Source organism: Tenrec ecaudatus, chromosome X (genome assembly GCF_050624435.1).
Source record: "Tenrec ecaudatus isolate mTenEca1 chromosome X, mTenEca1.hap1, whole genome shotgun sequence".
Lineage (NCBI taxonomy): Eukaryota > Metazoa > Chordata > Mammalia > Afrosoricida > Tenrecidae > Tenrec > Tenrec ecaudatus.
In genome coordinates, this window is record NC_134548.1 from 53,324,617 (window position 1) to 53,349,962 (window position 25,346).

General features: G+C 39.1%; 1 protein-coding gene across 1 annotated transcript in view; it reads left to right on the plus strand.

Annotated features, from left to right (window-relative positions):
• Window positions 1-25,346, plus strand: part of RP2 (RP2 activator of ARL3 GTPase) — a 40,834-nt gene that overhangs the window by 2,499 nt on the left and 12,989 nt on the right. Inside the window, exons 2-3 of the mRNA XM_075538988.1 lie at window positions 14,902-15,567; window positions 22,673-22,787. Coding sequence (XP_075395103.1) covers window positions 14,902-15,567; window positions 22,673-22,787 — 781 coding nt within the window. The remainder of the gene's footprint in view (window positions 1-14,901; window positions 15,568-22,672; window positions 22,788-25,346) is intronic.

The following is a 25,346-nucleotide window of genomic DNA, read 5'->3' on the forward strand; positions in this document are numbered from 1 at the left end:
TAACTAAGCATTCTAGTCTAAGAGCAATTCAGGTTTTGTCCAACAATTCCTACATGTATAAATTCAGTGACACTTTTCAAGTTGTGCAACCATTCTCGCTATACCTTTCTAAATTCTCCTACCACCATTCATATAAATTCCCTGGCCCCTAAGCAAAAACTCCCGTTAAAACAATCCACGTTCACAGTTCTTTGGACTATTCGAGAAAAGGAATTGTTAGCTTCCGTTTGAGACAGTAGAGTTACCACATTTCTCAACACACACACCACACCACACCACCTCCTGGAATTACTAGGGATTCACTATGTTGTTGTCAACTTGCCATCGAGTCAGTTCTACCTCTTGGCGACCCTATATGTGCAGAGTAGAACTGCTCCATAACATTTCCAAGGGTATGGCCTCTCTGAGGTAGATTTCCAGGTACCTCTGGGTGGCTTTGAATTGCCACCCTTCCAGCTAATAGTTTTGAGCACTTAACCATTTGTATTACCCAAGAACTCCTTATGGATTCACTCTAGGGTGCCTCATTTAAGGTAATCTGCTACATTTTGATTGAAAATAATTTTCTAGTTCCTTATCACCCATGAGGAGCCCTGGTGGTATAGTGGTTACTCGCTGGGCTGTTATATGCAAGGCCAGCAGTCTGAAACACCAGTGGTTCCACAGAGGAAAGATGGGCCTTTGAAATTCACATGGGCAGTTCTGCCCTGTCCTAGAGGGTCACTTTGAGTCACTATTGCTTCAGTGGCAGGGAGTTTGGCTTTTTGAGTATCATCATGAGGCCAATTCAGACTAGTGTACAAATGCTTTGTATTAGGCCAGTGGGTTGTTGTTGTTTCTGATTTAGCATTGCCATGCTTTCTCCTAGAAGATTTTATGCACCTTAAAAGGGAGGAGGCTATAGATCTAGCCTATAGAACATAAATGAGTATGTTCCACATGTATTGACAGAAATAGTTTGTGTTAATCAGAGCTTGAAGTTTCTGTAGTCACACAATATACACAGTTTTAAAGTTAGTTCAACTCCTATCCAACTTCCAAACTTCTGGTGTAAAAGCAAAATGCATTGCCTGAAAATTTTCCTTTGAACTTGAACAAGTAGTGTTTAAACTTTGCCTTAGGTTGTGTAATCAGTGAATCTTTACTGAGGGGCACCCCCTGGGTTTTGTGTTTTAAGTTGGATAATTGGGTCAGTCTTAGGGGACTGAAGCTAGGAGAAGCAGTCTCAATTAGAAAGAATGTTTGGATATTAAGTGTTGTCATGGCAACTGACATATTATAATCAGCTGTGTCAAACTCAATTTCTGTTGCTGTTAACTTTGAAAAGGAAAATAAGCATACTGTACAATTACGACGCTGAAACGATGAGCAATATTTTTGGACTGCAAGATCTGTGTTTAAAGCAGTTGGAAAGATATGTATGCTTTAGTCCATGTAAATAAGTATGCTGCCTCCTACAGCTAGGTAAATTATTCACTAATAATGGATATAACACCAAGAAAGACTCAAAAGTCTAAGAATTATCCCAGTCCTTCATGAACTTGCTGGCGTTTTGTAATTAAAACACATAGAGTATTTAAATACAAACAAGAGGAGAATAAGTGCTACAGAAAAGCAATTTTATGTTCTATATTCATACCGATAATTCTTCCTCCTAGGTGATAGGAATTAGGATTCATTTGCTTAACAATGTATAGACAGCAAATTTTGACATCTTTTATGTTTGTGTATATTAGATAGAAATAATGCTAAGCAAAGGGCCTTATAACAGAAATGCAAATAATTGTATTTTATTCAATCTGTTGTGAAATTTTGGGTCAAACAGCCAATGTGTACAATGTTGGTTCCCTGGCTATAAAATAGGATAATACTAAAGATTTTTCTACCTATAATATACATTTAATATATTTAATAATGTAAAGACCTGCGCTAAAGTAGAAGAGTTAGACAATACAAAGAAAGGTCGAAAAGTAGAAATAGAAACCTTTATTAAACAAAAATGTCAAAATGTGAAGCCTTTGTTCCTCAACATATCCTCTGTCTATGCATATACACTTTTGAAAGTGGTGTTTCCATCTCTATCCTGTCCATGAAGCATTCTGTGCTCTTTGATTTACACCACCTCAAAAACAGCGGTTTGATGGGATGGCACGCCCTGGCCCCAAAGTCTACATTTGTTATTCCTCGGGGACTTCAGTGCTTTGCTCCCCTTGCTTCTCTGTTGCATGCCCTTAGTGTTTCGCCCCAGTATGGTGGGGTCAGATCAGGCAAAGTTCCTGCACTGTGTCTCCATTGTTGTCCCCTGTAGTGCTATGGTTCAGTGAGGGACGTCATGTCTCGTGGTGGGGCCGGCCATGTGGTCCTCTCTGCTGCTCTGAGCAGTAATATCATCCTCGGGGATTGGTGGGCCAGGATGTGTTCCCCTCTCCCTCCTTCCCTCTTCATTTGCTCGTGTGCTCTGTTCAGACTTGAACAGAAAACACTCATAAAGGTTGACAAACAGACCTGGAACTATTTATAGGCTTTTCTTTTTGTTGGTTTGTTGTTGTTGTTTTGTTTCGCTTTGCTTTTGTGCTTATTATTGTTTTTGTATGTCTAGCTACATGATAAGCACGATACACAATCCAGAGGAGAAAACAACAGGACCAACGGTTCTGGGGATACACAGGAGAGGTGAAGGCAGGGGAAAGGAAGTGGGGGGGGTGCCAGGGATAAAGGAACAATAAGTGATCTAAAATTGACGGCGAGAAGGGCATAGGATGCCTGGTTAGGCTTGATCAAGTGCTATGTAACTGACAGGAATTACTGAGAGCTGAATGAAGGTTGAACATGGACAACAGAAAAGTGAGTGAAGGGAGACATCGAACAGTGTAAGACATGACAAAATAATAATAATTTATAAATGATCAAGGGTTCATGAGGGAGGGTGGGGGAGTGAGGAGAGCTGATACCAAGGGCTCAAGTAGAAATAAAATGTTTTGATGATGGAAATAAATGTGAAAATGTGCTTGACACAATGGATGTATATATGGATTGTGATAAGAATTGTATGAGCCCCCAATAAAATGATTAAAATAAAACAAAACACTTAGCTGCTAACCAAAAGATAAACCTCCCTACCTTACCCCCAGCTACGTTGCAGGAGAAATATGTGTCAGTCAGCTTCTGTAAAGATGTACAACTTTGAACACCCTATAGGACAGTTCTACTTTGTCCTATAGGGTTACTATCAGCTGGCATCAACTCAGTGTCAGTGGGTTTGATTTTTCAATTTTACATCTTTCTACTCATTCTGTTGTTTGTATCTTCTCTCTTCTTGATCATTCTTGCTAGGTTTTTAGTGATATTTCTATTAAGAACCTAATTTTTTGCTTTGCTAACGCTTTCTGTTATAGGTGGGTAGGTTACAAAGACCAAGTCATTATGCAAAAATAAGAGTTACTGTATATACTCGAGTATAAGCTGACCTGAATTTCAGCCAAGGCACCTAATTTTACCACAAAAACTGCATTAAAAATGTGCTGCTGAAAAACTCAGCTTATCCACGAGTATATATGGTATGTAAATGTAGAGGATGACCACAGGAGATCACAAAATGGAGGATGACCACATCATTATAGAACTGCTAAGCTATACCTTACATAACTGCCAAACCACTGAGAATCATGGGCCAGCCAAGATGACATATAACCTTATTCCTCAGTGTTAGTTATTGCCAGTTAATGTTCAAAATAGGTAGTAAAATATTCAGTATTGTAAATGCAAAATATTGCATAATTAAATAATTGATAAATGAAGAGTAAATGATTATTTGATTTCTAAATTACCAATTCCTACTATTGTTTTATTATTTTTGCTTTTCTTGGGTGTATTATATTTATTGTCTAAATTCTTAATGTGGACATTGAACACATTAATTCTGAAACTTTCACATGGAACATTTTGGGTTTTATATATATATATATATAACTCAAAACATGATTTGTCCTGTATCCCATATGTGATGTGTTAACATTTAATTTTAAATAGTTTTAGGTTTTGAAGATTGGATTGCTTCTTTAACCTGTGAGTTATTTAACAGTGTGGTTGTTAATATTTTCACATAGGCAGAGGCATTGAAAATATCTTTTGTTATTAATTTCTAGCTAATTGCATGTTGGTTCCAAATCATGGCTTGTAAGGTATATATTCTTTACAGTTATTAAGGTTTTTCGGTGTAGAATAACACCAATGAGACATAAAACTTTCCTCTAGTCCTTTAAGGCTTCATCCCCTCCCCCCACTATCCTGACCCCAATTGTACCTTACAAATCCGGCTAGACCAGAGCATGTACACTGGTACAGATAAGAGCTCACAATACAGGGAATCCAGGACAGATAAACCCCTCAGGACCAATAATGAGAGTAGTGATACCAGGAGGGCAAGAGGAAGGTGGGCGGTGGGGAGGGGGAGAAAGGAGAAACAATCACAATGATCTCCATATAACCAGGGGGAGAGACAACAGAAAAGTGGGAGAAGGGAGACATTGGTCAGTGTAAGACATGAAAAAAATAATAATTGATATATTATCAAGGGTTCATGAGAAAGGAAGGGTGGGGAGGGAAGAAAAAAATGAGCTGATACCAAGGGCTCAAGTAGAAAGACAATGTTTTAAAAATGATGACAACAGATGTACAAATGTGGTGGACACATGGATACATGTATGGATTGTGATAAGAGCTCCATGAGCCCCCAATAAAATGATTTTTAAAGTTATTAAGGTGTTTTATGAATGATCTAGTGCATGGTTTTAAAAAATAAGGTTTTTAGTGGTAGTGTACACAGAAGTTTTAGGTTCCCATTCAACGATTTCTATACAAGCTGTTTATTGATAACATTCTTCTTAACATGTGGCCATTCTCATTATTTCCCTTCTGGTTGTTCAATTTCCATTTATCTAGTTTCCCTGCCCCTTTATTTTCTCATTTTTGTTTTAAAGTAGTTGATAAACCATTGGTCTTATATAGGCCTTTTTTTTAAGAGCACAGTACTTATAGATGATAACCATTTTTTTAGCCAATTTGTTTTTACTTAGCTACAATATGACCTCACATTAACTGTAGTTCAAGGTATGAAGAGTCTCTCAGGGCAATAGTCTTGAAGACACGTGCAGTCTCAACCGGTTCAGTAGATCTGTTTTGTTTGTTTTGCTTTTACTTTTAGGAATTTGAAGTTTTGTTCAGTATTTTTCTAGTCTTCTATTGTGGAAGGTCAGTAGGGGTAGCAAGGCACTGTCTAGCTCTTCAGTTCTCAGGGTAAGTCTAATACATACTTAAATAATTAATGTGTGCCTGAGAACTATGTAGGAATACTCTACTTGGATATAGAATTAGGCTTACTCATTGTGTGGGTCAGATATATATTGTTGTTGAGTTTCATTTTTTTGGTCTGCTTAGTATCCAGTAATTGAGAAATGATTATTGGTATCTAATAATTGAGAAAATCAGAATTAGAAGATATTCTTTAAATTTTAATTCACCAGTTCTGAGGACTTGTAGGGAGTTTTGGGAAGGTAGGGAAGCAACAGTCACTGTTAGTTTGGGTTCTGCCCAGCTCTTCTAAACCATAGTGTTTCAATTCTGCCTTGAATATGCTCCTAAGAAAACGTGGACCAGAGGTGTGACTCCCAAGAGAGAAGAAGAAAGCACTGTTGAGAGGAAGAAACAAGAGCAGAAATTCCACAGGGTTCTTTTCATTCTTGCCCTTCCACATTCCACCACAGAGATTGTTCCTAGTTCGCCTTTTCTAGGTTCTTCTTTACTTGGTTTCTTTAAGATTGTTCTGGGGCAGTGGAAGCAGCAACTGTATTAGTTCATTAGAAGAGAGAACAAACTGCATCTCTTTTACCTTGATATTTATATTTACTTGTGAATAACCTGTCATATTCTAGAAATGGAATTACTTGAATACCACTTACCACACTAAACCTCTATTGCCTCCTCTATTATTCATTTTCATTTGTGGCACAACCACTATCCAATCACATAAAGTAGAGAACTATTTTGTCGAATCTACTGGTGGGAATGATAGAAAGTATTAAAGGACAACATTAGATTGTTTTGTGAAGCTGATTTCTTTGGTATAGTTCAAGGGAGCTTCACAGAATTTTCAGGGAAATGAAAATTTTCCATGAACTTTTTGAAGCCTCCTCATATATGCACAAATTGATACTGTGTACTGAGCTGTGATGAATAATGTATGAAGATAAGTCAAAAGTATTGCTATTAGAGCACCAGTTTGTATATGCACAGATTTACTAAAAACAAGATATATTTAAACAAATGCATATAAGCATGTCTCTGTGATCAGCGAGTTACTGCAGACATGTTTTCTCAGTGATTCACTTGGCTTAGTCTCATTAGGGTGGGTGCCTTCCAAAAAAGGGTCCAATCAAAACAGTGGCTTCCAAGGGGATTTGTTGGACCAGTGAAGGTCAAGGAAGAGAGGTCAGCTCACAAGGTTTATGTTTGGGTATCTCAACGGGGTAATCTTGATAGATTTTCTTGAGGAGACACAGGATGATCATGAGGGGCTCACTTTGAAGAAATTTGGGGGAAACTGCATTGGTGAAAAAAAGGTCAGGAAAGTTGTACGGAGTAATTTCTTTAACCCCCTCATGACAGTGTACCTGCTCATTCTTTAAGGGTAGCAAGAGCTGTCCTGTCCTAAAGGAATTTCACTGGAAAGCCTTACCCCATTCATCCTATAGCCATGGCCTTGCCTTTTCAGGGTTCTTTTTTTCCCAAAAAACTTAAGAACATTTCAAAGGAACATGATTTGGGTCCCTGGCTAACACATACTTTTGGCATTATTTTATAGCAATACATTGTTGGTTTTAAACCATAGGAAAGTATTGCTATTAAATAATGCAAACATTTATTTGACAAAATTATCAAAGGATAAAGCTACTGTTTCTCCATGTATCCTCATCTAAGTCTATATACTAGTAATTGCAGTGTTTCCATCTCTTTTTTAATGTTTTTGTGATTAATCATTATGCTTTAATTATGTTCAATTTGTAGCAATGTTGCCATCCTGCATATCAGATATTTTTACCTTACGATTCATCACAGTAGCAAAATTACAGTTATGAAGTAGTATCAAAAATAATTTTATGATTGGGGTTCACCACAACATGAGGAATTTTATGAAAGGGTCATTAGGAAGGTTAAGGATGCACCTGGCTCCTAATTCTACTTTCTTGTTTGTAGTAGATCGCTTCCTCTGTTTGTTCTCTCTCCATTATCTTTTGCAATACAAAAGGCCATTCAAGCTACCCTCCAGGGGGTATTCCCCTTACATCAGATCAGGGGCAGGATGTTTCCATCTCTTTAATCCTTCCCACAAGGAAGTCTGTGCTCTTTATACCATGTCAAAGTGACAGTGAGCGCTTCCAGTGCTGTATCTGTTTTGTTGTTGTATCTCTCTTGGCATTCCATAATTTTTTGCAGATTTGATGCCCTCGCCCCACCCACCATGCCTTCAGTGTAGCTTGGATGCCTTTCTACTTCAATACTGTCAGGTCTTCATCCTGGGCAGCACCTGAAGTGTTTGGATAGCAAGCAGCTCCTTTTGGTACAGTGACTAATTCTTCCATCTTCTTTTGATGCTTCCTGCATCATTCAATTTTTGGTTTTGCCCACACATTTTTCAATATCGTAACTCGAGACTTATATTTACTCTTCAGTTCCTTCAGCTTAAAAACTGCCAAGCCTGTTCTTTTCTTGTTTCCCCTTTGTTAACTCTAGGACTTTGCACATTTCATTTACAATACTTTACTTTGTTCTTGAGAATTACCTTTTGAAATCTTCTGTTCAGCTCTTCATTATTTCTTCCTTTCACTTTCACTACACTACATTGAAGAGTAAGTTTCAGAGTCTCTTCTAACATTCAGTGCAGTCTTTAATTTTTTTTCCTTTTGCTTTATTCATATATGATGTCCTTGATTTTATTGCACAACTCACCTGGTCTTCTTTAGTGATTAGTGTCGAGTATATTCTCAAAATAGTTTGAAAATTAGGTAGCATATACTCGCAGTCAATTTTGCCATTCTGGGTATAAAAACCAAGCCATCTCAGAAGCAGAAAAAGAGCAATCCCATGGCAATCATGGAAGAAAAGCCACCAGGAGAAAATGTCTGAGACCCCCTGCCTGAAATGGCCAGAGGCCACAATATTAAAACCATAAGACAGATCGGAGGAGCGATTCTGAGATCATGAGACAGGGTCTTGGGCTTCCCAGCCCATGGAATGAGAACATCTGAGTGAAAGAGTACATCTACACCGAAAGAGCTGTATAACACTTGCCCAAACAGGGCAAAGGCCATGGGTAATGTGGCTTAGAGGCTGACCAGCAGAAAGAGACATGACTGCAAGTACGGCTGAGAAGAGGTAAGGTGTTTCTGTGGGTACAAGGATTATATTCCCAATGTTTTCTGATCCTGGCTTGAGGTAACTGGGATCAGAATAGGATAAAGAGGGATGAAGGGTAGAGGCATGTATCACTTCTGTCCCATTGAAATCACTCTTGGGCTGATGTGGAGTTGGACTATTCTCCCCTCTTGAGTAGCTGGAGGAGGTCAAATGTAACCCCCACTTCATTTCTTCAGTTGCCTTCAGCTTTATCCAGTTTCTGAAGCATGTTACAGAAATCAATCATAGTTTAGAAACCAAGACCCCACACACATCATCATTTAAAATACGTGTGTGTGTGTGTGTTTCAGTCTTGGAATATTTCCAATTTGAGAAGTTTATAAAGACAATGAAAGTGAAGCATCAGAAAAGGAAAACCCATGAAGACAGCGGGAGAGAGGAGGGAGCACTAGAAGCGACTGTGATTGCACAACTCATTTTAAAGGCGACTGAACCATGGGGGAGGGGAATGCTCTAAAATCGATGTGGTCATGATTGTGCAATTCTCCTTGATATGCTTGAACGGCTGAACTATTAAATTGTATGATGTGTAAATTATTTGCCAATATAACTGTTGGGGGACAAAAGAAAAAAATAATAAAAATTTTAAAAAGAAAAACCATCAGAAAGATGAAATAAGGTTAGAACCGTTATGATCTATGGGATATAAGTTAAATTTTTCATTCCCCTCTTTAAAGAGACCATTGAAAAATATAGTTGACCCTGGTACTCTACAAAGCTTAATACATTTTTGCTTATATAAGGATCATAGCTTAGAAATTCTAGGTAGGCAAAAAGCATATTTACAGTAGAAATGGTAGTATCGATATCCCCTGTATTACCTCCCAAGAAAGCTAAAACCATTGTTTAAAAGTGGCTGGCTCTTGTCAGTCCAGTGTTAGTACCTCCTGAGATTTCAAGCCCCCAGGCCTAGGTAGAAGGTCCACCTGGGCACACCTACCTTAGGTACGCGCAAATGACATCACACAGGTGGGCATAATCCAGCCAGTTAGGTCAGTGAATTGCCTCAATCACGCCTCCCCAGCCAGTGGAGTGGGATAGAATAAAGGCAGAGAGTACAGCCCTGCATGTCCTTTTTGGCCTCCAGGGATTCCCCGGTTCCATGTGTGTGGGTGTCAGGCTCTCAGTTCTTGTTTTCTTTCTAAGTGGTTTTTCACACCCAGTTGTGAACCTACTTGTTTGCCAGAAATAGTGTGTGCCCATTTGAGACTGTAAAGCCTGAAACTTTCCCTTTCCTTCATTAAAAACTCACTTGGATTACAAAAAAAAAAAGGTGGCTGGTCTTTATCTTTGCATGCTCACAGATGCAATTTGATAGCAGACAGTGGCTGTATCGCTTAGGGGTAGGTGTAAAGAGGGTTCAGTAGAGATATATTAACCAACATCATATGTTATGTAATATGAGCTGTAGTTGCCAAAGGAAATGGGCACTCAAGTCCTCAGAGTGAATTTTTTTTCTCTACATATGCCAGATAAAAATTCTGATTCTAACTCATAGGGACCTCATATGACCTGCCCCTGTTCCGAGGCTGTAAGTAAATTAATTACATGAGCATGCTGCCACATTTTACCCTCATGGAATGGCTGGTAGGTTCGAACTGCTAACTTTGAAGTTGTGATCTAAGCCCATACCCACCGTACCGCAGAACTCCTATGTACCGTATATTCAAGCCAAAACCAAACTCACTGGCCATTGAGTCCATTCCAATTCATAGCAACCTTATAGGTTGGAGTAGAACTGGCCCCTTTGGGTTTCTGAGGCCTCATCTTTCTCCCACAGAGCAGCTCATGGTTTCAAACTGCTGACTATGTGCTTAGCAGCTCAGTGCACATAACCCACTACACCACTAGGGTTTCTGTATTAGTCTGCGTACGTTCGAGAAACAAATCCACAGAAACTCATGTATAAGAGAGTTTTATATAAAGGTTAAGTATGCATCAAGGAAACATCCCAACCCAGTGCTGCCCAAGCCCCCAAAAGTCCAACATTAACTCATATGTTCAACACCAGTCCACAAAGTCCTCCTCCATCTCACAAAACAGATAGAATGATGCTGACTGCAGGAGGAAAGCCGAGTCAGTGAATGTGTAAGCATCTCAGCACTGCCAGGGGTCTCCACACGGGTGCTCCAGCACCCAGGGCTGCATCGGGGTAGGTCCATGTGGCTTCTCCTCAGGGATGTCTTCCAGGAAGTAAGGCTTGCTAGCTGAAGCAGGGAACTGGCTAAAGCAGCTGCATCCTGGTGTGACCATCAGAAAGCAAGAGACCTGAGAACTAGAAAGGCGTGGCTCACTGTACCATTTATCTCTCTGCCCTTCAATTAACCCCACATGTGTTTATAGGCCAGGTTGGCACAATAAACTAACTACCTCAAGTTCTATATGTGTTACTAGGCAAATAATCTCTAAACATTTTAATTTTTAATTGATAAGATCTTTCACAGAACCACACTGTCATTATTGCACATAGAAATTAAAATTCTTTAATATACTCTGACAGAGAAAGAGAATTTCTTGAATTATTTCAAAATTAAAATAATTTTACAATTTATATGTTTGAAACTGAGTCCCTTGCTGTTCAAATGATTATTAGCAAGCACAGCTGCTAACCAAAAGGATGAAGGTTGGAATCTACCCAAAGGTGTCTTGAAAGAAAGACCTGATGATCTGCTTTTCCAACAGCCAGCCATTGAATCCCCGGTGCATCATGGTTCTACAATCACAGAAATGGGGTCGCCATGAGTTGGAACTGATTTGACAGAACCTTGTCTGATATGATTGAAACGGTCAAAATAATGCCTGCATATTGCATGTATTTGATAACTCTCTTGATTCTTTATCCATAGTCATTTCCTCCACCCCCCTTTTTCTATTAAATACTTTTATTGGGGGCTCTTACATCTCTTGTCACAATCCATACATTCATCCATTGTGTCAAGCACATTTGTCCATATGTTGCCATCATCATTTTCAAAGCATTTTCTTTCTACTTGAGTCCTTGATATTAGCTCCTCATTTCCCCCCTCCCCCACCCACCCTCCCTCATGAAGCCTTGATAAATTATAGATTATTATTTTCATATCTTACATCGTCCTCTGTCACTCTTCACGTACTTTTCTGTTGTTCGTCACCCTGGGAGTGGGTTATATGTCAATCCTTGTGATTGGTTGCCTCTTTCTCCCCACCTTCCCCTTATCCTCCTAGGATCTATATTCCCATTGTTGGTCCTGAGGGGTTTATCTATCCTGTATTCCCTGTGTTGTGGGCTCTTATCTGTAGCAGTGTGCATGTTCTGGTCTAGTCTGATTTGTAAGGCAGAATTGGGGTCATGATAGGGGGGCGGAGGAAGCATTAAAGAGGTAGAGGAATGTTGTATGTTTCATTGGTGCTGTACTGTACCCTGACTCATCTCTTCCTTGTGACCCATCTGTAAGGGGATGTGCAGTTGTCTACAGATGGGCTTTGAGTCTCCACTCCACACCTACACTCCCCCATTCACGTTGGTATGATTTTGTTTTGAGTCTTAGATGTGTGATACCTGATCCCATCGACACCTCATGATCACACAGGCTGGTGTGCTTCTTTCACGTGGGCTTTGTTCCTTCTCAGCTAGATGGCTACTTGTTTATCTTCAAGCCTTTACTTCCTCTGGCTATATCTTTTGCTAGCTGGGCACTATCAGCTTTCTTCACCACATTTGCTAATGCACCCATTTTGTCTTCAGTGATCATGTCTGGAAGGTGAGTATCACAGAATGCCGGAATATTAGAACAAAGTATTCTTGTGTTGAGGGAGTACTGGAGTTGAGGCCCAATGTCTGTCTGCTACCTTAATTCTTAACATATAGGTATAAGTATATAGATCTATTTCCCTATCGTTATATATAAATATATTTACATATGTACATGCCTGTATTTAAACCTCTATAAATGTCCTTTGCCTCCTAGTTCTTTCCTCTATTTCCTTTTACTTTCCTCTTGTCCCACTATCATGTTCAGCCTTCATTTGGGTTTAGTAATTCCTCACGGTTCCATTGTCCTTGATTAAGCCCCACTAGGCATCCTACAACCTTCTCGCCATTGATTTTAGTTCACTTGTTTTTCCCTTGCCCCTGGGTTGGTTGATATGCCCCTCCTTCCTTTCTACTCCAGGGAATACCAAAAATAGACTTTGGGGACAGAGTATGGCACCCCCACAGACTATTTATAGGCTTTTCTTTTTTGTCATTGGTTTTCTTTTTGTTGTTGTTATTTTGTTTTTGTTTTGTTGTTTGGTTGGTTTTGTCTTCCTTTGTTGTTTTGTTTGGCTTTGCCTGTTTTTTTGGGGGGCTTATTAATGTCTACATGTCTATCTAGATAAGACAGGCGGGGGAAACAATTTGGAGATTAAAACAACGGGACCTACTGTTTCGGGGGAGACACAGGAAAGGGAGGTGGGAGAAAGGAAGGGGGGGTTTCAACCAATCCCCCTTTACTTCCTTTACTTACTTTTCATGTCTTTTGTTCTTTTTTTAATGGTAAAAATGTATTAAAAAATAGTCCTATAGAATCCCTCACACTCAGGATTTGGCTCTTCTTTATGGTGTCAACTTGGTATTCTATCTCATGCATCTTCTGTAAACTGATCATTGGATCTAGAGACTTGACTACATTCTACTTTAGTTTTATTTGGCAAAAATATTTAATAGGTGGTACTTTGTACTTCCTACTACGCCAGAGGTATATATAATGTCTCTTGGTCCACGTCTAGTGATGCTAAGATTGACTGTGGGTTTAGGTGCTGTCAGCTCGATGTATTCATTCAAAGTTCCAATAAACAACTAAGGGTTTTAGCTGTCATTTAAAAGTGTTGCCTAGAACTGTAATTTTTTCATTATGATTTACAGAATGGTGACTTCCTAGTTTTGTCATTCCTTCCATATTTATTAGCTATACTTCTTCTAGAAGAATTTTTCTTCATCATCTGTTTGATTACCTACATTTTGTTCAGGCAAATGTTCAGTAATGTTTCTTTATCACTTTTCAGAACAATGAGTTTTGATGCTTTAGTAATCTCCAAAGAAAATCAAAGAGGTTTTTTTATTATAACTTAAATGTCTAGCTCAGTCCCTTGATGTCATAGTCTGTTTGATACTCTGATTGTTTCATTTTGGACCAGTGGAAATCCCTTCAACTTAGCTCTTGTGATATGTCCTCAGTGGTTTTTGAGAGCTTCTTTTTTATTGTATTAAGATATCTTAATCACATCTTAGCAATTTATTTGTGTATGGCCCTTGTTCTGAAATGATCTGTGTTCCCAATGGCATTTAAGAAGTGCTCACTGCTACTAGATTATCGTTCCTTCTAAATATTTTCAGTGGTCAGAACTAGAAAGTAGTATTTTTGCAATGAGGGGAAGACATGAATTCATACTAATACTCCAGTTAAAATTTAAATGATGGGTTTTTTTTTTACTGAACTGTTTATACCTTTGTTCTCCTATGTAAATAAAACATCATCCAAATTATTTGCTTTATTGTACAACGTACATACAAGTAGTTTCAAAACCACTGTATTAGTTTTCCATTGTTATGCAACACAAGCTAAATAACTTAGAATAGCATATGTATTTTATCACAGTTTTGTGGTCAGAAATCCAGGCATGGTTTAGCTAGATCCTCTGCTCAGAGCTTTCCAGGCTACAATCATGGTAATGGCTGGGCTCCACTTCTCAACTTGAGACTCTACTGGAAAGAATTTGCTTCCAGGGTCATTCAGGTTGTTGGCAGAATTCATCTCCTTGTGGCTGTAGAACTGAGACCCTTCTTGCTTATTGGATGCCAGTTTGGAGCTGCTTTTGGCTTCTAGAAGCCACCTGCAGTTTCTTGCCATGCGACACTCCCCATACATATACCCTCTATGTCTAACCACTGCCATAGAGTCAATTCCACCTCATAGTGACCTAATAGGATAGAATAATATCCATTTTGTATCAATTGTGTGATCTACTATGCTACTCACTACCATCGTGTCAGTTTGGGTTCATAGTGACCCTATAGGATATACTCGAATTCCCCCTATGGGGCTTCCAAGGCGTTAAATCTTTACAGGAGCTTTAGAAAGTCTCATCTTTCTCTTGCAGAGTAGCTGGTGGGTTCAAACTGCTGGTTTTGCAGTTAGCAGCTCAATGCACAACCAACTATGCTACTGGGACTCCTTTTCTATATGAGTAGCACCTTTAAAACCCGCAAAGGGGCTCTCCCCTCACAAAACAACCCCGTCCTCCTTGTATACGCAGTCTTGTTTACTTATTCACTGTCTTAATACAGTGCAAAGACTTTGGGAGTGATATTTTAGCATATTTATGTATGTGCCTGGCACCTAACAGAAAAATTAAGGTTTCTTAGATAATGTTGCTAATACTCAAGGTCTATCTCTGCTTTCTCTGCAGGTGGATCCAAAGGAGTACATGTTTAGTGGACTGAAGGATGAAACTGTAGGTCGCTTACCTGGGAAAGTGGCAGGACAACAATTTGTCATTCAAGATTGTGAGAACTGTAACATCTATATTTTTGATCACACTGCTGCAATTACTGTTGATGACTGTACTAACTGCATATTTTTTCTGGGACCCGTGAAAGGCAGTGTATTTTTCCGCAATTGCAGAGATTGCAAATGCACATTAGCCTGCCAGCAGTTTCGCATGAGAGACTGTAGAAAACTGGAAGTCTTTTTGTGCTGTGCCACTCAGCCCATCATTGAGTCTTCTACAAATATCAAGTTTGGATGTTTTCAGTGGTACTACCCTGAATTAGCTTTCCAGTTCAAAGATGCAGGGCTAAGTGTCTTCAATAATACATGGAGTAACATTCATGACTTTACACCTGTGTCCGGAGAATTCAACTGGAGCCTCCTTCCAGAAGATGCTGTGGTTCAAGACTATGTTCCTCTACCTACTACAGAAGAGCTCAAAGCTGTTCGCGTTTCCACAGAAGCCAACAGAAGTCTCATTCCAGTATCCCGGGGTCAGAGACAGAAGAGCAGTGATGAATCATGCTTAGTGGTATTATTTGCTGGCGATTATACTACTGCAAATGCCAGGAAACTAATTGATGAGGTAAGAGGAAAAGAAGAGAAACAAACATGCCTCTCACTTCTACTCATTGCCATCAAGTTGATTCCAACTCATAGCAACCCTATAGGACCGAGTAGAACTTCCCCCTTTAACTTTCCAAGGCTGTAAATCTTTGAGAGCAGAAAGCCTTCTCTTTCTCTGGAGGAGTGGCTAGTGGGTTTGAACTGCTGCCCAATATGTAACTCACTACATCACCAGGGCTCCTTAGGCATATACCTAGATAGACACATGCTCCATTCCAGGGAATTTCCATTCTTTTCTAATTTGGATATTAAAAATACAGTCAGTCCTTAAGATACAGTGCCACCACTACCCCCCAACACGTGCGCGCATGCACACACACACACACACACACACACACACACGATTGTCTGAAAGCTGCTTGGTTGGGCCTTAAATTACATTTTCCCAAATATACTTTTAAAAAATATAATTCAATTCACTAAACACATGTATTAAACACCTACTATGTACAAGCTTCCTTGTTACTCTATTTTCTTGATTTTAGGATGTATATTCTCCACATTTTAACCTCTGAATACATTTTATAGTTGATGTATTTAATGAAATATATGCTGTTGAGGGAGATTCATAGATGAACTTTTCTGTCCTCAAAGAACTTCCATTCTTTATAATAAACAATTTCTATAGAAACTCATGAAAGTAGTATATAATAAAATATGACTTTTTCTAATTACGTAGTGGGGAAATTTCTTTAGCATTTTAATTGATTAAGTGATGGGGAAAACATTTCCGGAATACAAATTTTGGGCCCCAATGTGACTATGAGCACAATCTCCCAGTATTTGCCTTAGCCCTATTGCCATGAAGGGGAAGTGGATGAGGAAGAATGAGGTGGGAACAGTGATGTCAGAAGTTGTAGGACCATGAGCAGGGGTTCTTGGTGAGCGCTTGAATAGAGAGGGCTTCTGAGGTAGCAGCTTCCACTTGAAAAATAAATGGGGCCATACAGGTTAAGCCAACACATACCTGTTGCCATTGGGTTAAGTCCAACTCATAGCAACCCTGGAGAACAGAGTAGAACTAACTGTCCAGTATGTTTCCAAGGCTAAAATCTTTACAGCAACATTCAAACCACTGACCTTTCTGTTGGCAGCCCAACGTTTCACCTACCAGGACTCCTTCATAGAGGTTAGGGGCTCTGAAAACAGATTCTGTGTTGGCATGCATTCCAGTAGGGAGACCACAGTAGAACGTATTGTTTATGCGCCAGTCAGATTTTTCTTCAATAGGAATCTGAATTTTAAAAGCAAACTTCTGAAAATGAAGACGTGAATAGAAAACTAATCAAGCCTCTTTAATTGGATTTTTTTAAGTTGTAATATGTCAAAGGAGATGATTTTAAGTGAAAAAAAAAATCAAAACTACCCTTTAAGTATACATGCCTATTTAAAAATAATTATATATGCCTACAATGGTGAAAACCCATGTGTGAAATCTACACAATCTATATGAGGTATACTTTTCAAAACATAGGAACAATTGTGAGGATGGCACAGGACCATGCAGTGTTTTGTTCATTTGTACATAGGGTCACTATGGGTCAGAGTCGACTCAATAGCACCTAACAATCATTTTCAAAACAACAGAAGCCAAAGTATAACTTTAGTACTTTGAGGATATTTTCTCTTTTAATTTTACCAATCTGATAAGAAAAAAATCATGCTATGAATATAGAAAAATGTGCCTCCCACATTTAAGATATCTTAGTTACATGTTATATCAACATATAAAAGGTAAATATTTTGTTATATACTATATGATGAATTTTTAACCTATATACAAATCTCAAAAGAAGTTAAGGTTATTTTTTTTGCTAAGTAATAAGGAATGGGCATAAAGAAGATTTTAACTCATTAAAAATGTTATCAAAACCAATACTTTATTTATAACTCATCACATTTGCTTATTCACTCCTTGGTACCTGATGTGTGAAATGGGAATGCTGTGTTCCCTTGAAAGGAGAATGAGCAGTAACAGTAATGTGATGCTAAGTATAAACCCCCAAATGAAACCCATTGCCACCTAGTCAATTCTGACTCATAGCAACCCCACATAGAGTTTCTGAGACTGTAAATCTTTAATGGGAGTAGACAGCCTCATCTTTCTTCCAGAGTGGCTGTTGGGTTTGAACCCACCACTGAGTTTTCAGTTAGCCCAAAGCGTATCCCACAGGACCACCTTGGATCCTTTATATAAATACAGTGCTTACGATACACTAGAAGGCCCCTACTATATGCTATGAGCATAACCTCCCATTATTTTCCTTAACTTTATTACCAGAGCCCTGGTGACATAATGGTTATGCATTGGGCTGCGAACCTCCATGTCAAGCAGTTCAAAACCACCAGCCACTCTGTGAGAAAAAGATGGCATTTTGTATTCTCATAAAAAATTATAACCTTGGTAACTCACAGGGGAAGTTCTGCCTTGTCCTACAGGGTAGTTATGAGTTGGCATTAATTTGATGGCAATGAGTTTGGTTTGGGTTTGGAATCCTGTCACCATGAAGGGGAGGTGTATAAGGAAAGACTAGACAGAGTAGAACCGTCACATGTTCTTTCCAGGGTTATTATTTTTACAGAAGTAGACTGTAACAAATTCTGCTCTGAAGCAGGGAACCCTGGTGGCACCGTTTCTATTCCAAGCACTGTTGTAAGGGATGTACGTGAACTTGTTTAATACTCAAAAGTAACTTGCACAAGGTCACTCAGATGGTAAACCGCACGGCCATGATTCACACCCAGTTGTCTGGCTCTATAGGCCACAGTCTTAACCATTAGGTTGTCAAACACCGCAGCAGTAAAGGAAAGGTGTTGATTTCCTGGTGGTAGAGTCGAATGTGATGAAAAGAGTATGGACTTTTAAAGCAGTTATTAGGCTCCATCTCAAAAGGAAACCCTGAGATGAATTTGTTAGTTAGCGAATTCTGCAAGCACAGAATTTGGGAATCAATAAAGAAAATACAAAGAACATGTAAAGAAAATAACAAAAAGCTGAAAGACAATGACTTACAAATTTTTTAATGAAGCTCAACTTCCCAGGCAAAATGCTTATAGAAGTTAGTTAATTCTGAGATAAAAAATAAATAATACTTTAGTCTCTCATGTCATAACACAAATATCTTAAGACTACTTAAACTAGGACAGTGTTAAACCCTAGGGATATCACAGAATTTTGTTTCACAGTGTTTTTATAAATTACCAAGATCATGATGGTTGAGATAGGAAGTATTATAAAACTGGAAAGAATAGGAAATCCAGAAAGCTTGGAAAGTAGGTTCCTTAGAGAGTCAGGAGAAATGACTAGGCCTCAGTTTCTTCACCTAGAAATCACCCTTTTTTACTCTGACCTCTCTGAGCAGGAGAAAGATTAGCAGTCTGCCTCCCACAAAGATTAGCAACCTTGGGGACCTTCTGGGGCGGGTTCTACTTTGTCCTGTAAGGTGACTGAGTTGGAGTTCACTTGAAGGAAATGGTTTTCGGTCTTGTTTTGTTTTTCCTGTTCTGAAATGTGTTACAGACATACACAGGATAAGTTCGAGTTTGAATTTCTTGGAAAAGTAAGTTTTAATTGCTTGGAAATAAAAGAATTGTGTAGATTAAGTTGGATGACTGTTAGGTGCTGTCTGATCCTGCCTCCGCAACTTATTTGCAAGTCTTTAAAAGTAAAAGAATTTTTATCAAAAGGAGTAAAGCTTTTGAGTTATTTGTTTTTCAGTGACTGTATTTTGAATTGTTCACCTTAATTTGTCAGTGTATGTGCGTGACTAAAATGAGAGGCTATGAGCCATCTAGAAAAGAATAAAGCAGAGGTAGGATTTTCTGATATTTTAAGTAGCTTTACCATCATCATCCAACAGTAATACCCATGTAATTTTGGGCTGTTTTTTTTAATTTTTCTCTCTTTTTTGAGACAAAATTAAGTAGATTCTGAAGTAGGATTTTAAATTGAAATCAGTTTAATAGAATGTAGCCATAGGATGAAATGCTAGGTACAACCGATTTTGTAGTAGAATTGCTGGAAAATGTTCACAATGAAGTAAGTGAACATTTTCAGAACTTTATGTATCTTTTGTGTATTTGTTTTCATTCCTAACTAGTTAAGTCTAGAAAGTTGCTTAGTCTTAGGAAGTAGGTTACCAACAAGGCTTTCTTTCCTTTTGTGTAGTTTATAGATTTTTACAATGTATATCAACTTGAACACAATGGCTTTGAATTCTTAAGTTGCGGGGGAGGGGGGCGTTAATGTGGGAAAATGCAAGGAAGTATACCTCTATGACAGTGATGTCTCTGAGTGATAGCACCTTGGTTGATATATCTTTGCTTCTGTTTTTTATTTTTCAAATATTCTATGTTGAGCAGATGCGTTCCTTTTTCTAATTAAAACTCAAGTTTTGTTGGGGAAATTAGTTGACTAGATGACTATAATTTTTGTAAACTATTTTTATAGTTATTTTAAAAACTAATATATGCTCATTGTGGAGAATTTTAAAATTAAAAAATAAGAATAAAACTCATCCATAATTGTGCGATCCCATGAAACCTTTTTAGGAATAATTTTTCAGTGCATTTAGTCAGCAATCAGATTAACTGGGTTCAAATCACAGCTCTATTACTTAATAGTTGTGTGATCTTGGAAAAGTTTCTTAACTACTCTACCCCTTGATTTTCTCATCTGTAAAGTAAGAGTAATAATAGTACCTATCTCATGAAAAAGTTAATATGTGTTAATTCATGTAAACTACATAAACTAACTGATATAAGTAAATGTCCCATAAATGAGATTTAGCATTACCATGCTATACTATATAAATTTTGATTATGCTTTTTAAATTTCAAGGAGCCCCGGTGGCACAGTGGTTAAAGCATTCAGATACTAGCTGAAAAGTCAGCAGTTTCAACCCATCATGGGACAGTCGGTTTTCCTAAAAATTGAAAGCTTTAAGAACCCTGTAGAGCAATTCTACTCTGTCCTGTAGGATTGGATCACGGTGGGTCAGAATTTGCTTGAGAGCAGTGGGCTTGGGTTCCAAAATTCATATCTTTATAATATCTTTGTTTAAGTAGTTTCTTTATCAAATCATGCTATTTCATTAAGTAAATGTTCCACGATTTATGTAACCATTCTTCTCTCACTGGCTATTTGAATTTAAATATCATTAAACTAAAGCTGCTATCTGGTTCATTTCAGTCAAATTTTTAAAAATTGTTTTAAATTTTGAGACTATCATAGTTTCTTAGTACTGCTACAACAGAAATCGTTCAAGCAGGTGGCGTTAATGAACTGATATTTATTTTCCCACAGTTTTGGAGTTTACAAGTCCGAATTCAAGTCATGAGTTCTAAAGGGGAGACTGTCAGCTTTGGGAGAAATCTTTGTCTCAGCTTCTCTAGCCTGCCATCCTTGAAGTTCCGGAGCTTGTAAACTAATTGGTGCCTAATCTGCTCTTTTATAATGCTGTCTCCAGTGACTGGTTTAAAACACACTGTTCATGGTATAACCTTATTGACAAAACAAAGGAAACCTATTCCCAAATAGGATTACAAGTATGAAACCAAACTCAAACCTTTGAAGTCAAGTTGGTTCCTGTTCATAGCAACATCATAGAACAGAGCAGAACTGCCCCATAGGGTTTCCAGAAACTGTAAATCTTTATGGAAGCAGTCTTTCTCCAACAGAGCAGCTAATGAGTTTAAATTACTGATCTTTTGGTTAGGACTTGAGTGCTTATCCTCTGCACCACCATGGCTCCTTTCTATGACCATAGGGGTTGTTTAGGGTTTACACACGATATTTTAGGGAGATACAATTCAGTCTATAAAAGATGGGTAATTCAGGTGTATTTTATCTTGAATATTGACAGTATGTACTGCAATATATTTTAAAAAGAGTTTGACATATAATTCAGTACCATACCAGTCAATGGGTTAAGCAGTATTGGTTTGCACAGGGGTGTCCTGTGTCTGCTGGTACAGTATGGTCTCCCTCCATTTGATAACCATTTGATTACCCATATGGAAGAAAGAACCCCATATATATGATAACTTGTTATGGTAAACATCCTTGATTAAGCCCACAACAGAGCTGCAGCATGGTGAGCTCAGGGAAGCAGGTGCCACCCTGAGCTCCTCAGCTCCTCAGCGTACCCGACGGCTCCCCTTAGACCCACACAGCTCGGTGCCTGCGGCCTGGAGACCCACCAGCCTGGTCCTCAGGGTGAGACGGTGTATCCCAGTTCAGAGTCCCCCTTGGGCTTCCCTGCATTGTCCCCTCAAGAGATCTTTCTTTCAGACTCTTTTCTGCCCCAGACGGAAGCAGGAACTTCCCTGGGCACGAGGGCGCCCCTTGGGCCCACAGAGCTCAGTGCCCCTGGCTCTGAGACCCACCAGCATCCCAGCTCAGGGCCCCTCTCGAGGTTCCCTATACTGCCCTCTCTGCTGTCCCGGACAAACCGTATCCACATGCACCTAGCCAGGCCGATTTATCAGATAATGGCCCCACTGCGCCTGGTGACTCCTCCTCCCATCATGACCTCCTGGGTCACTCCCAGCCCATCCCCTGGCTGCTCCTCCGCCTGGCTCAGTGGGTCTGAGGTGACCGCCGTCACTGGCCTCATGCACATGGGCCAACAGAGGCCAGGACCCAGCGCTTCATCCAATCAGCCCCCCTCGTCTTCCTCCCCCCATGAATCCGAGGATTCAGAAACCACGTGTGGCCCCAGCTGCCAGCACACCCTAAACCCACTTCACCCACAGAGTCCAGACCCCTGTTCCCCACCTCTCTCAAGTACCCCAGAGCCCTGCTCCTCACCTTACTCAAGGACCCCAGGTTCCCATTCCCCACTTATCTCAAGCAGTCCAGAGCTCTATTCCCCAGCTCGCCCAAGGACCCTAAATCCCCATTTACCATAGCCACTCTGGGGGTAGAGTGCACCCCCCAGAAGTTGTGTTCACAGTAAAGCAGCATACTGTTTTGAATTTTATACAGAAAATTGCCAAAGAGGGAAAACATTGTTTTCATCTCAGAGGTTCACTTTAAATTCTAAAGATTTTATTTTCTACAGATGGTTGGTAAAGGCTTTTTCCTAGTTCAAACAAAGGAAGTGACAATGAAATCTGAGGATGCTCAAAGAGTTTTCAAGGAAAAAGCACCTGACTTCCTTCCTCTTTTAGACAAAGGTAAGCAAGATACCTTCTGAATGGGTGGTATGGTGCTGTAACATGCTGGTTTGATTAACTTCTGTTTTTGGCACTTTGCTTGTATGGCCTTTTCTTTCTATTTGTTACACATTCTTTCCTATACATTTTCAGAAATGTCAAGTTTTCACATCACTCAAAAAGCACAGGGGGAGGGAGGACGGAGGGAGGAGCTGACACCAAGGGTTCAATCGAAAATAAATGTCTAGAAAATAATGATGGCAACATATGTACAAATGTTCTTGATACAATTGATGTATAGATTGCTATAAGATCTGTAGCTGCCCTCAAAAAATGTTTAATAAAAAAGAAGTCTTGTATAACCAGCTAGAAATTAGCCAATGTTTCTTTATTTTCCTATTCTACTTTCCTAATAGTTGAGGGTCATATTTTATTATTGTGTATTTTTAATTTGCCATTTTATTGCTATGTTATTATACTGAACTGAGTGAACAGTATTTCCAGAGTTACAAAGCACAGGGTTTGTTTGTTTTTTTTTTTTTTTCTCTGCTTTCAGTGTACTTACTTTGACCTTACTGGCAAATAAACTTTAAAAATAAAAATTAAAAAGACTCACTGCCATCAAGTCAATTCTGACTCATGACAACCCAATAAGGACACCTAGAACTTCCCCTTTTTATGGAGTAGAAAGCCTTATCTTTCTTTTGTGGAGTAGCTAGCTGGTGGTTTCGAACTGTTGATCTGGTGGATCACAACTCAACTTTTAACCACTGGGCCACCAAGGAAAATAAATAAGCACTATAAGTAAAATGCAATGCTATTTTATCTATATAGTATTATTAAGTAGCTTCCCTCCCAGTGAGTGAGTGCCACCAGTAAACTTGAGTTGTGCCTATAAAGGAACTGAACTTCATATTCCCTCCTGAAGGTTTGCTACCCCCTGTGTATTTTAGGGTATACTGATTCTAGAGAACAAAGTACTATTTATCTGCCAGAGCACAGATGTTGTTTGCTTAAGGATCACCAAGCTTTTTCTGCCTGGCCTAAACAAATATGTACAATAATGTTTTATATTAATTGACTGTATACAAGAGGGGAAGAGAGCATATTTGCATTTACATATTCTTCATGTGCAAATAAATTAAAATAAACTGAAAATATAGGAATAATGTTAGGATAATTTCAATAACTAATGCTAAGTGCGATTAAGCTATTTTGTATATGAATGTAAGTCAAAATATATTAACTAGAAAGAGCTTTGTATTTATCATTAAAGAGAATATTTCAAGATCTATATGAAGTTCAATGCTAGGTGTTATAAGATTATATCTGTTAACTACTGTAGTTCCAGTTCATACATGCGCAGTTTTATTCCAAACAAAGCATGTTTAAACATGGTTGTGTATTCAGATCTACACCCTGCTTGAGTAACAACTGTGGTCTCAAGCTCATGAGCTTTAGTAAGAGGCAACTCTTGGGCCCTCTTCATCTGGAGCAAAGGAAATCAACAATTAGTACAAGGGGCTCTTGGACCACACAAACCACAGTCTTTAGTACACAGACACCAAAGTAATTAGATGGTGCCTAACTATCTACCACCGTGATGAAGATCATAATAGAAAGTCCTGAACAGAGAGGGAGGGCAAAAGTGTACAAAAAAATTCAGAAACAAAAAGGACCAGACTTACAGGTCGGGGGGAGTCTAGGGGAACCTCTGAGACTGTGGCCCTTATACTCCTTTAAACCTGGAAACAAACCCATCCCCAGGAATCAACTCTGCATACAACAGGCATATAAAGTGAGTAATAACACTAGGGAGGAATATGCTCCTCAAGATAATCAATATTTCTCTGAAAACAAGCCTCGGAAGTGGACCAATGACTGTATCCTTACTGTTTACTGGTCCTGGTTTTTGGTAACCTGTTAACTCCCCTGATTGTGCAAACTCCCCCTTAATTGAGTATATTCTGTGTGGCCATTACAATGAAATTATCAAACCCTGCATAGATGTACTGTGGTGTGGGAGGAACAATTCGTGTCATAATAAATAAAGACGTATGGACCGTGACAGCACATGCCTCGTGGCAGTAGGGAAGCCAGGAAAGGTCAGATATGATCCTCTCATTACTTACCATCTGAGAGATGCAAATCAGACAACCATTTGACAATGGCACTGATAGCAAAGTGAAACAATAATAATAAGTGCTTTAAAGGCCGCAGAGAGATTGCAACCCTTACACAGTATTGGTGGGACTTTAAAAACAGCGGCACTCAGTATAGCACCAGTGAAACATACAACTTCCCTCTAGTTCTTTAATGCTTCCTGCCTCCCCCACTATTGTGACTCCAATTCTACCTTACAAATCCAGCTAGACCAGAGCATGTACATTGGTACAGAGAAGAGCTGGAAACACATGGAATCCAGGACAGATAAACCCCTCAGGACCAATAATGAGAGTAGCAATACCAAGAGGGGAAGGGGAGTAAGAGGGTGAACTGATCACGATCTACATATAACCCCCTAATAGGGGAACAGACAACAGAAAAGTGGGTGAAGAGAGACATTGGTTAGTATAAGAC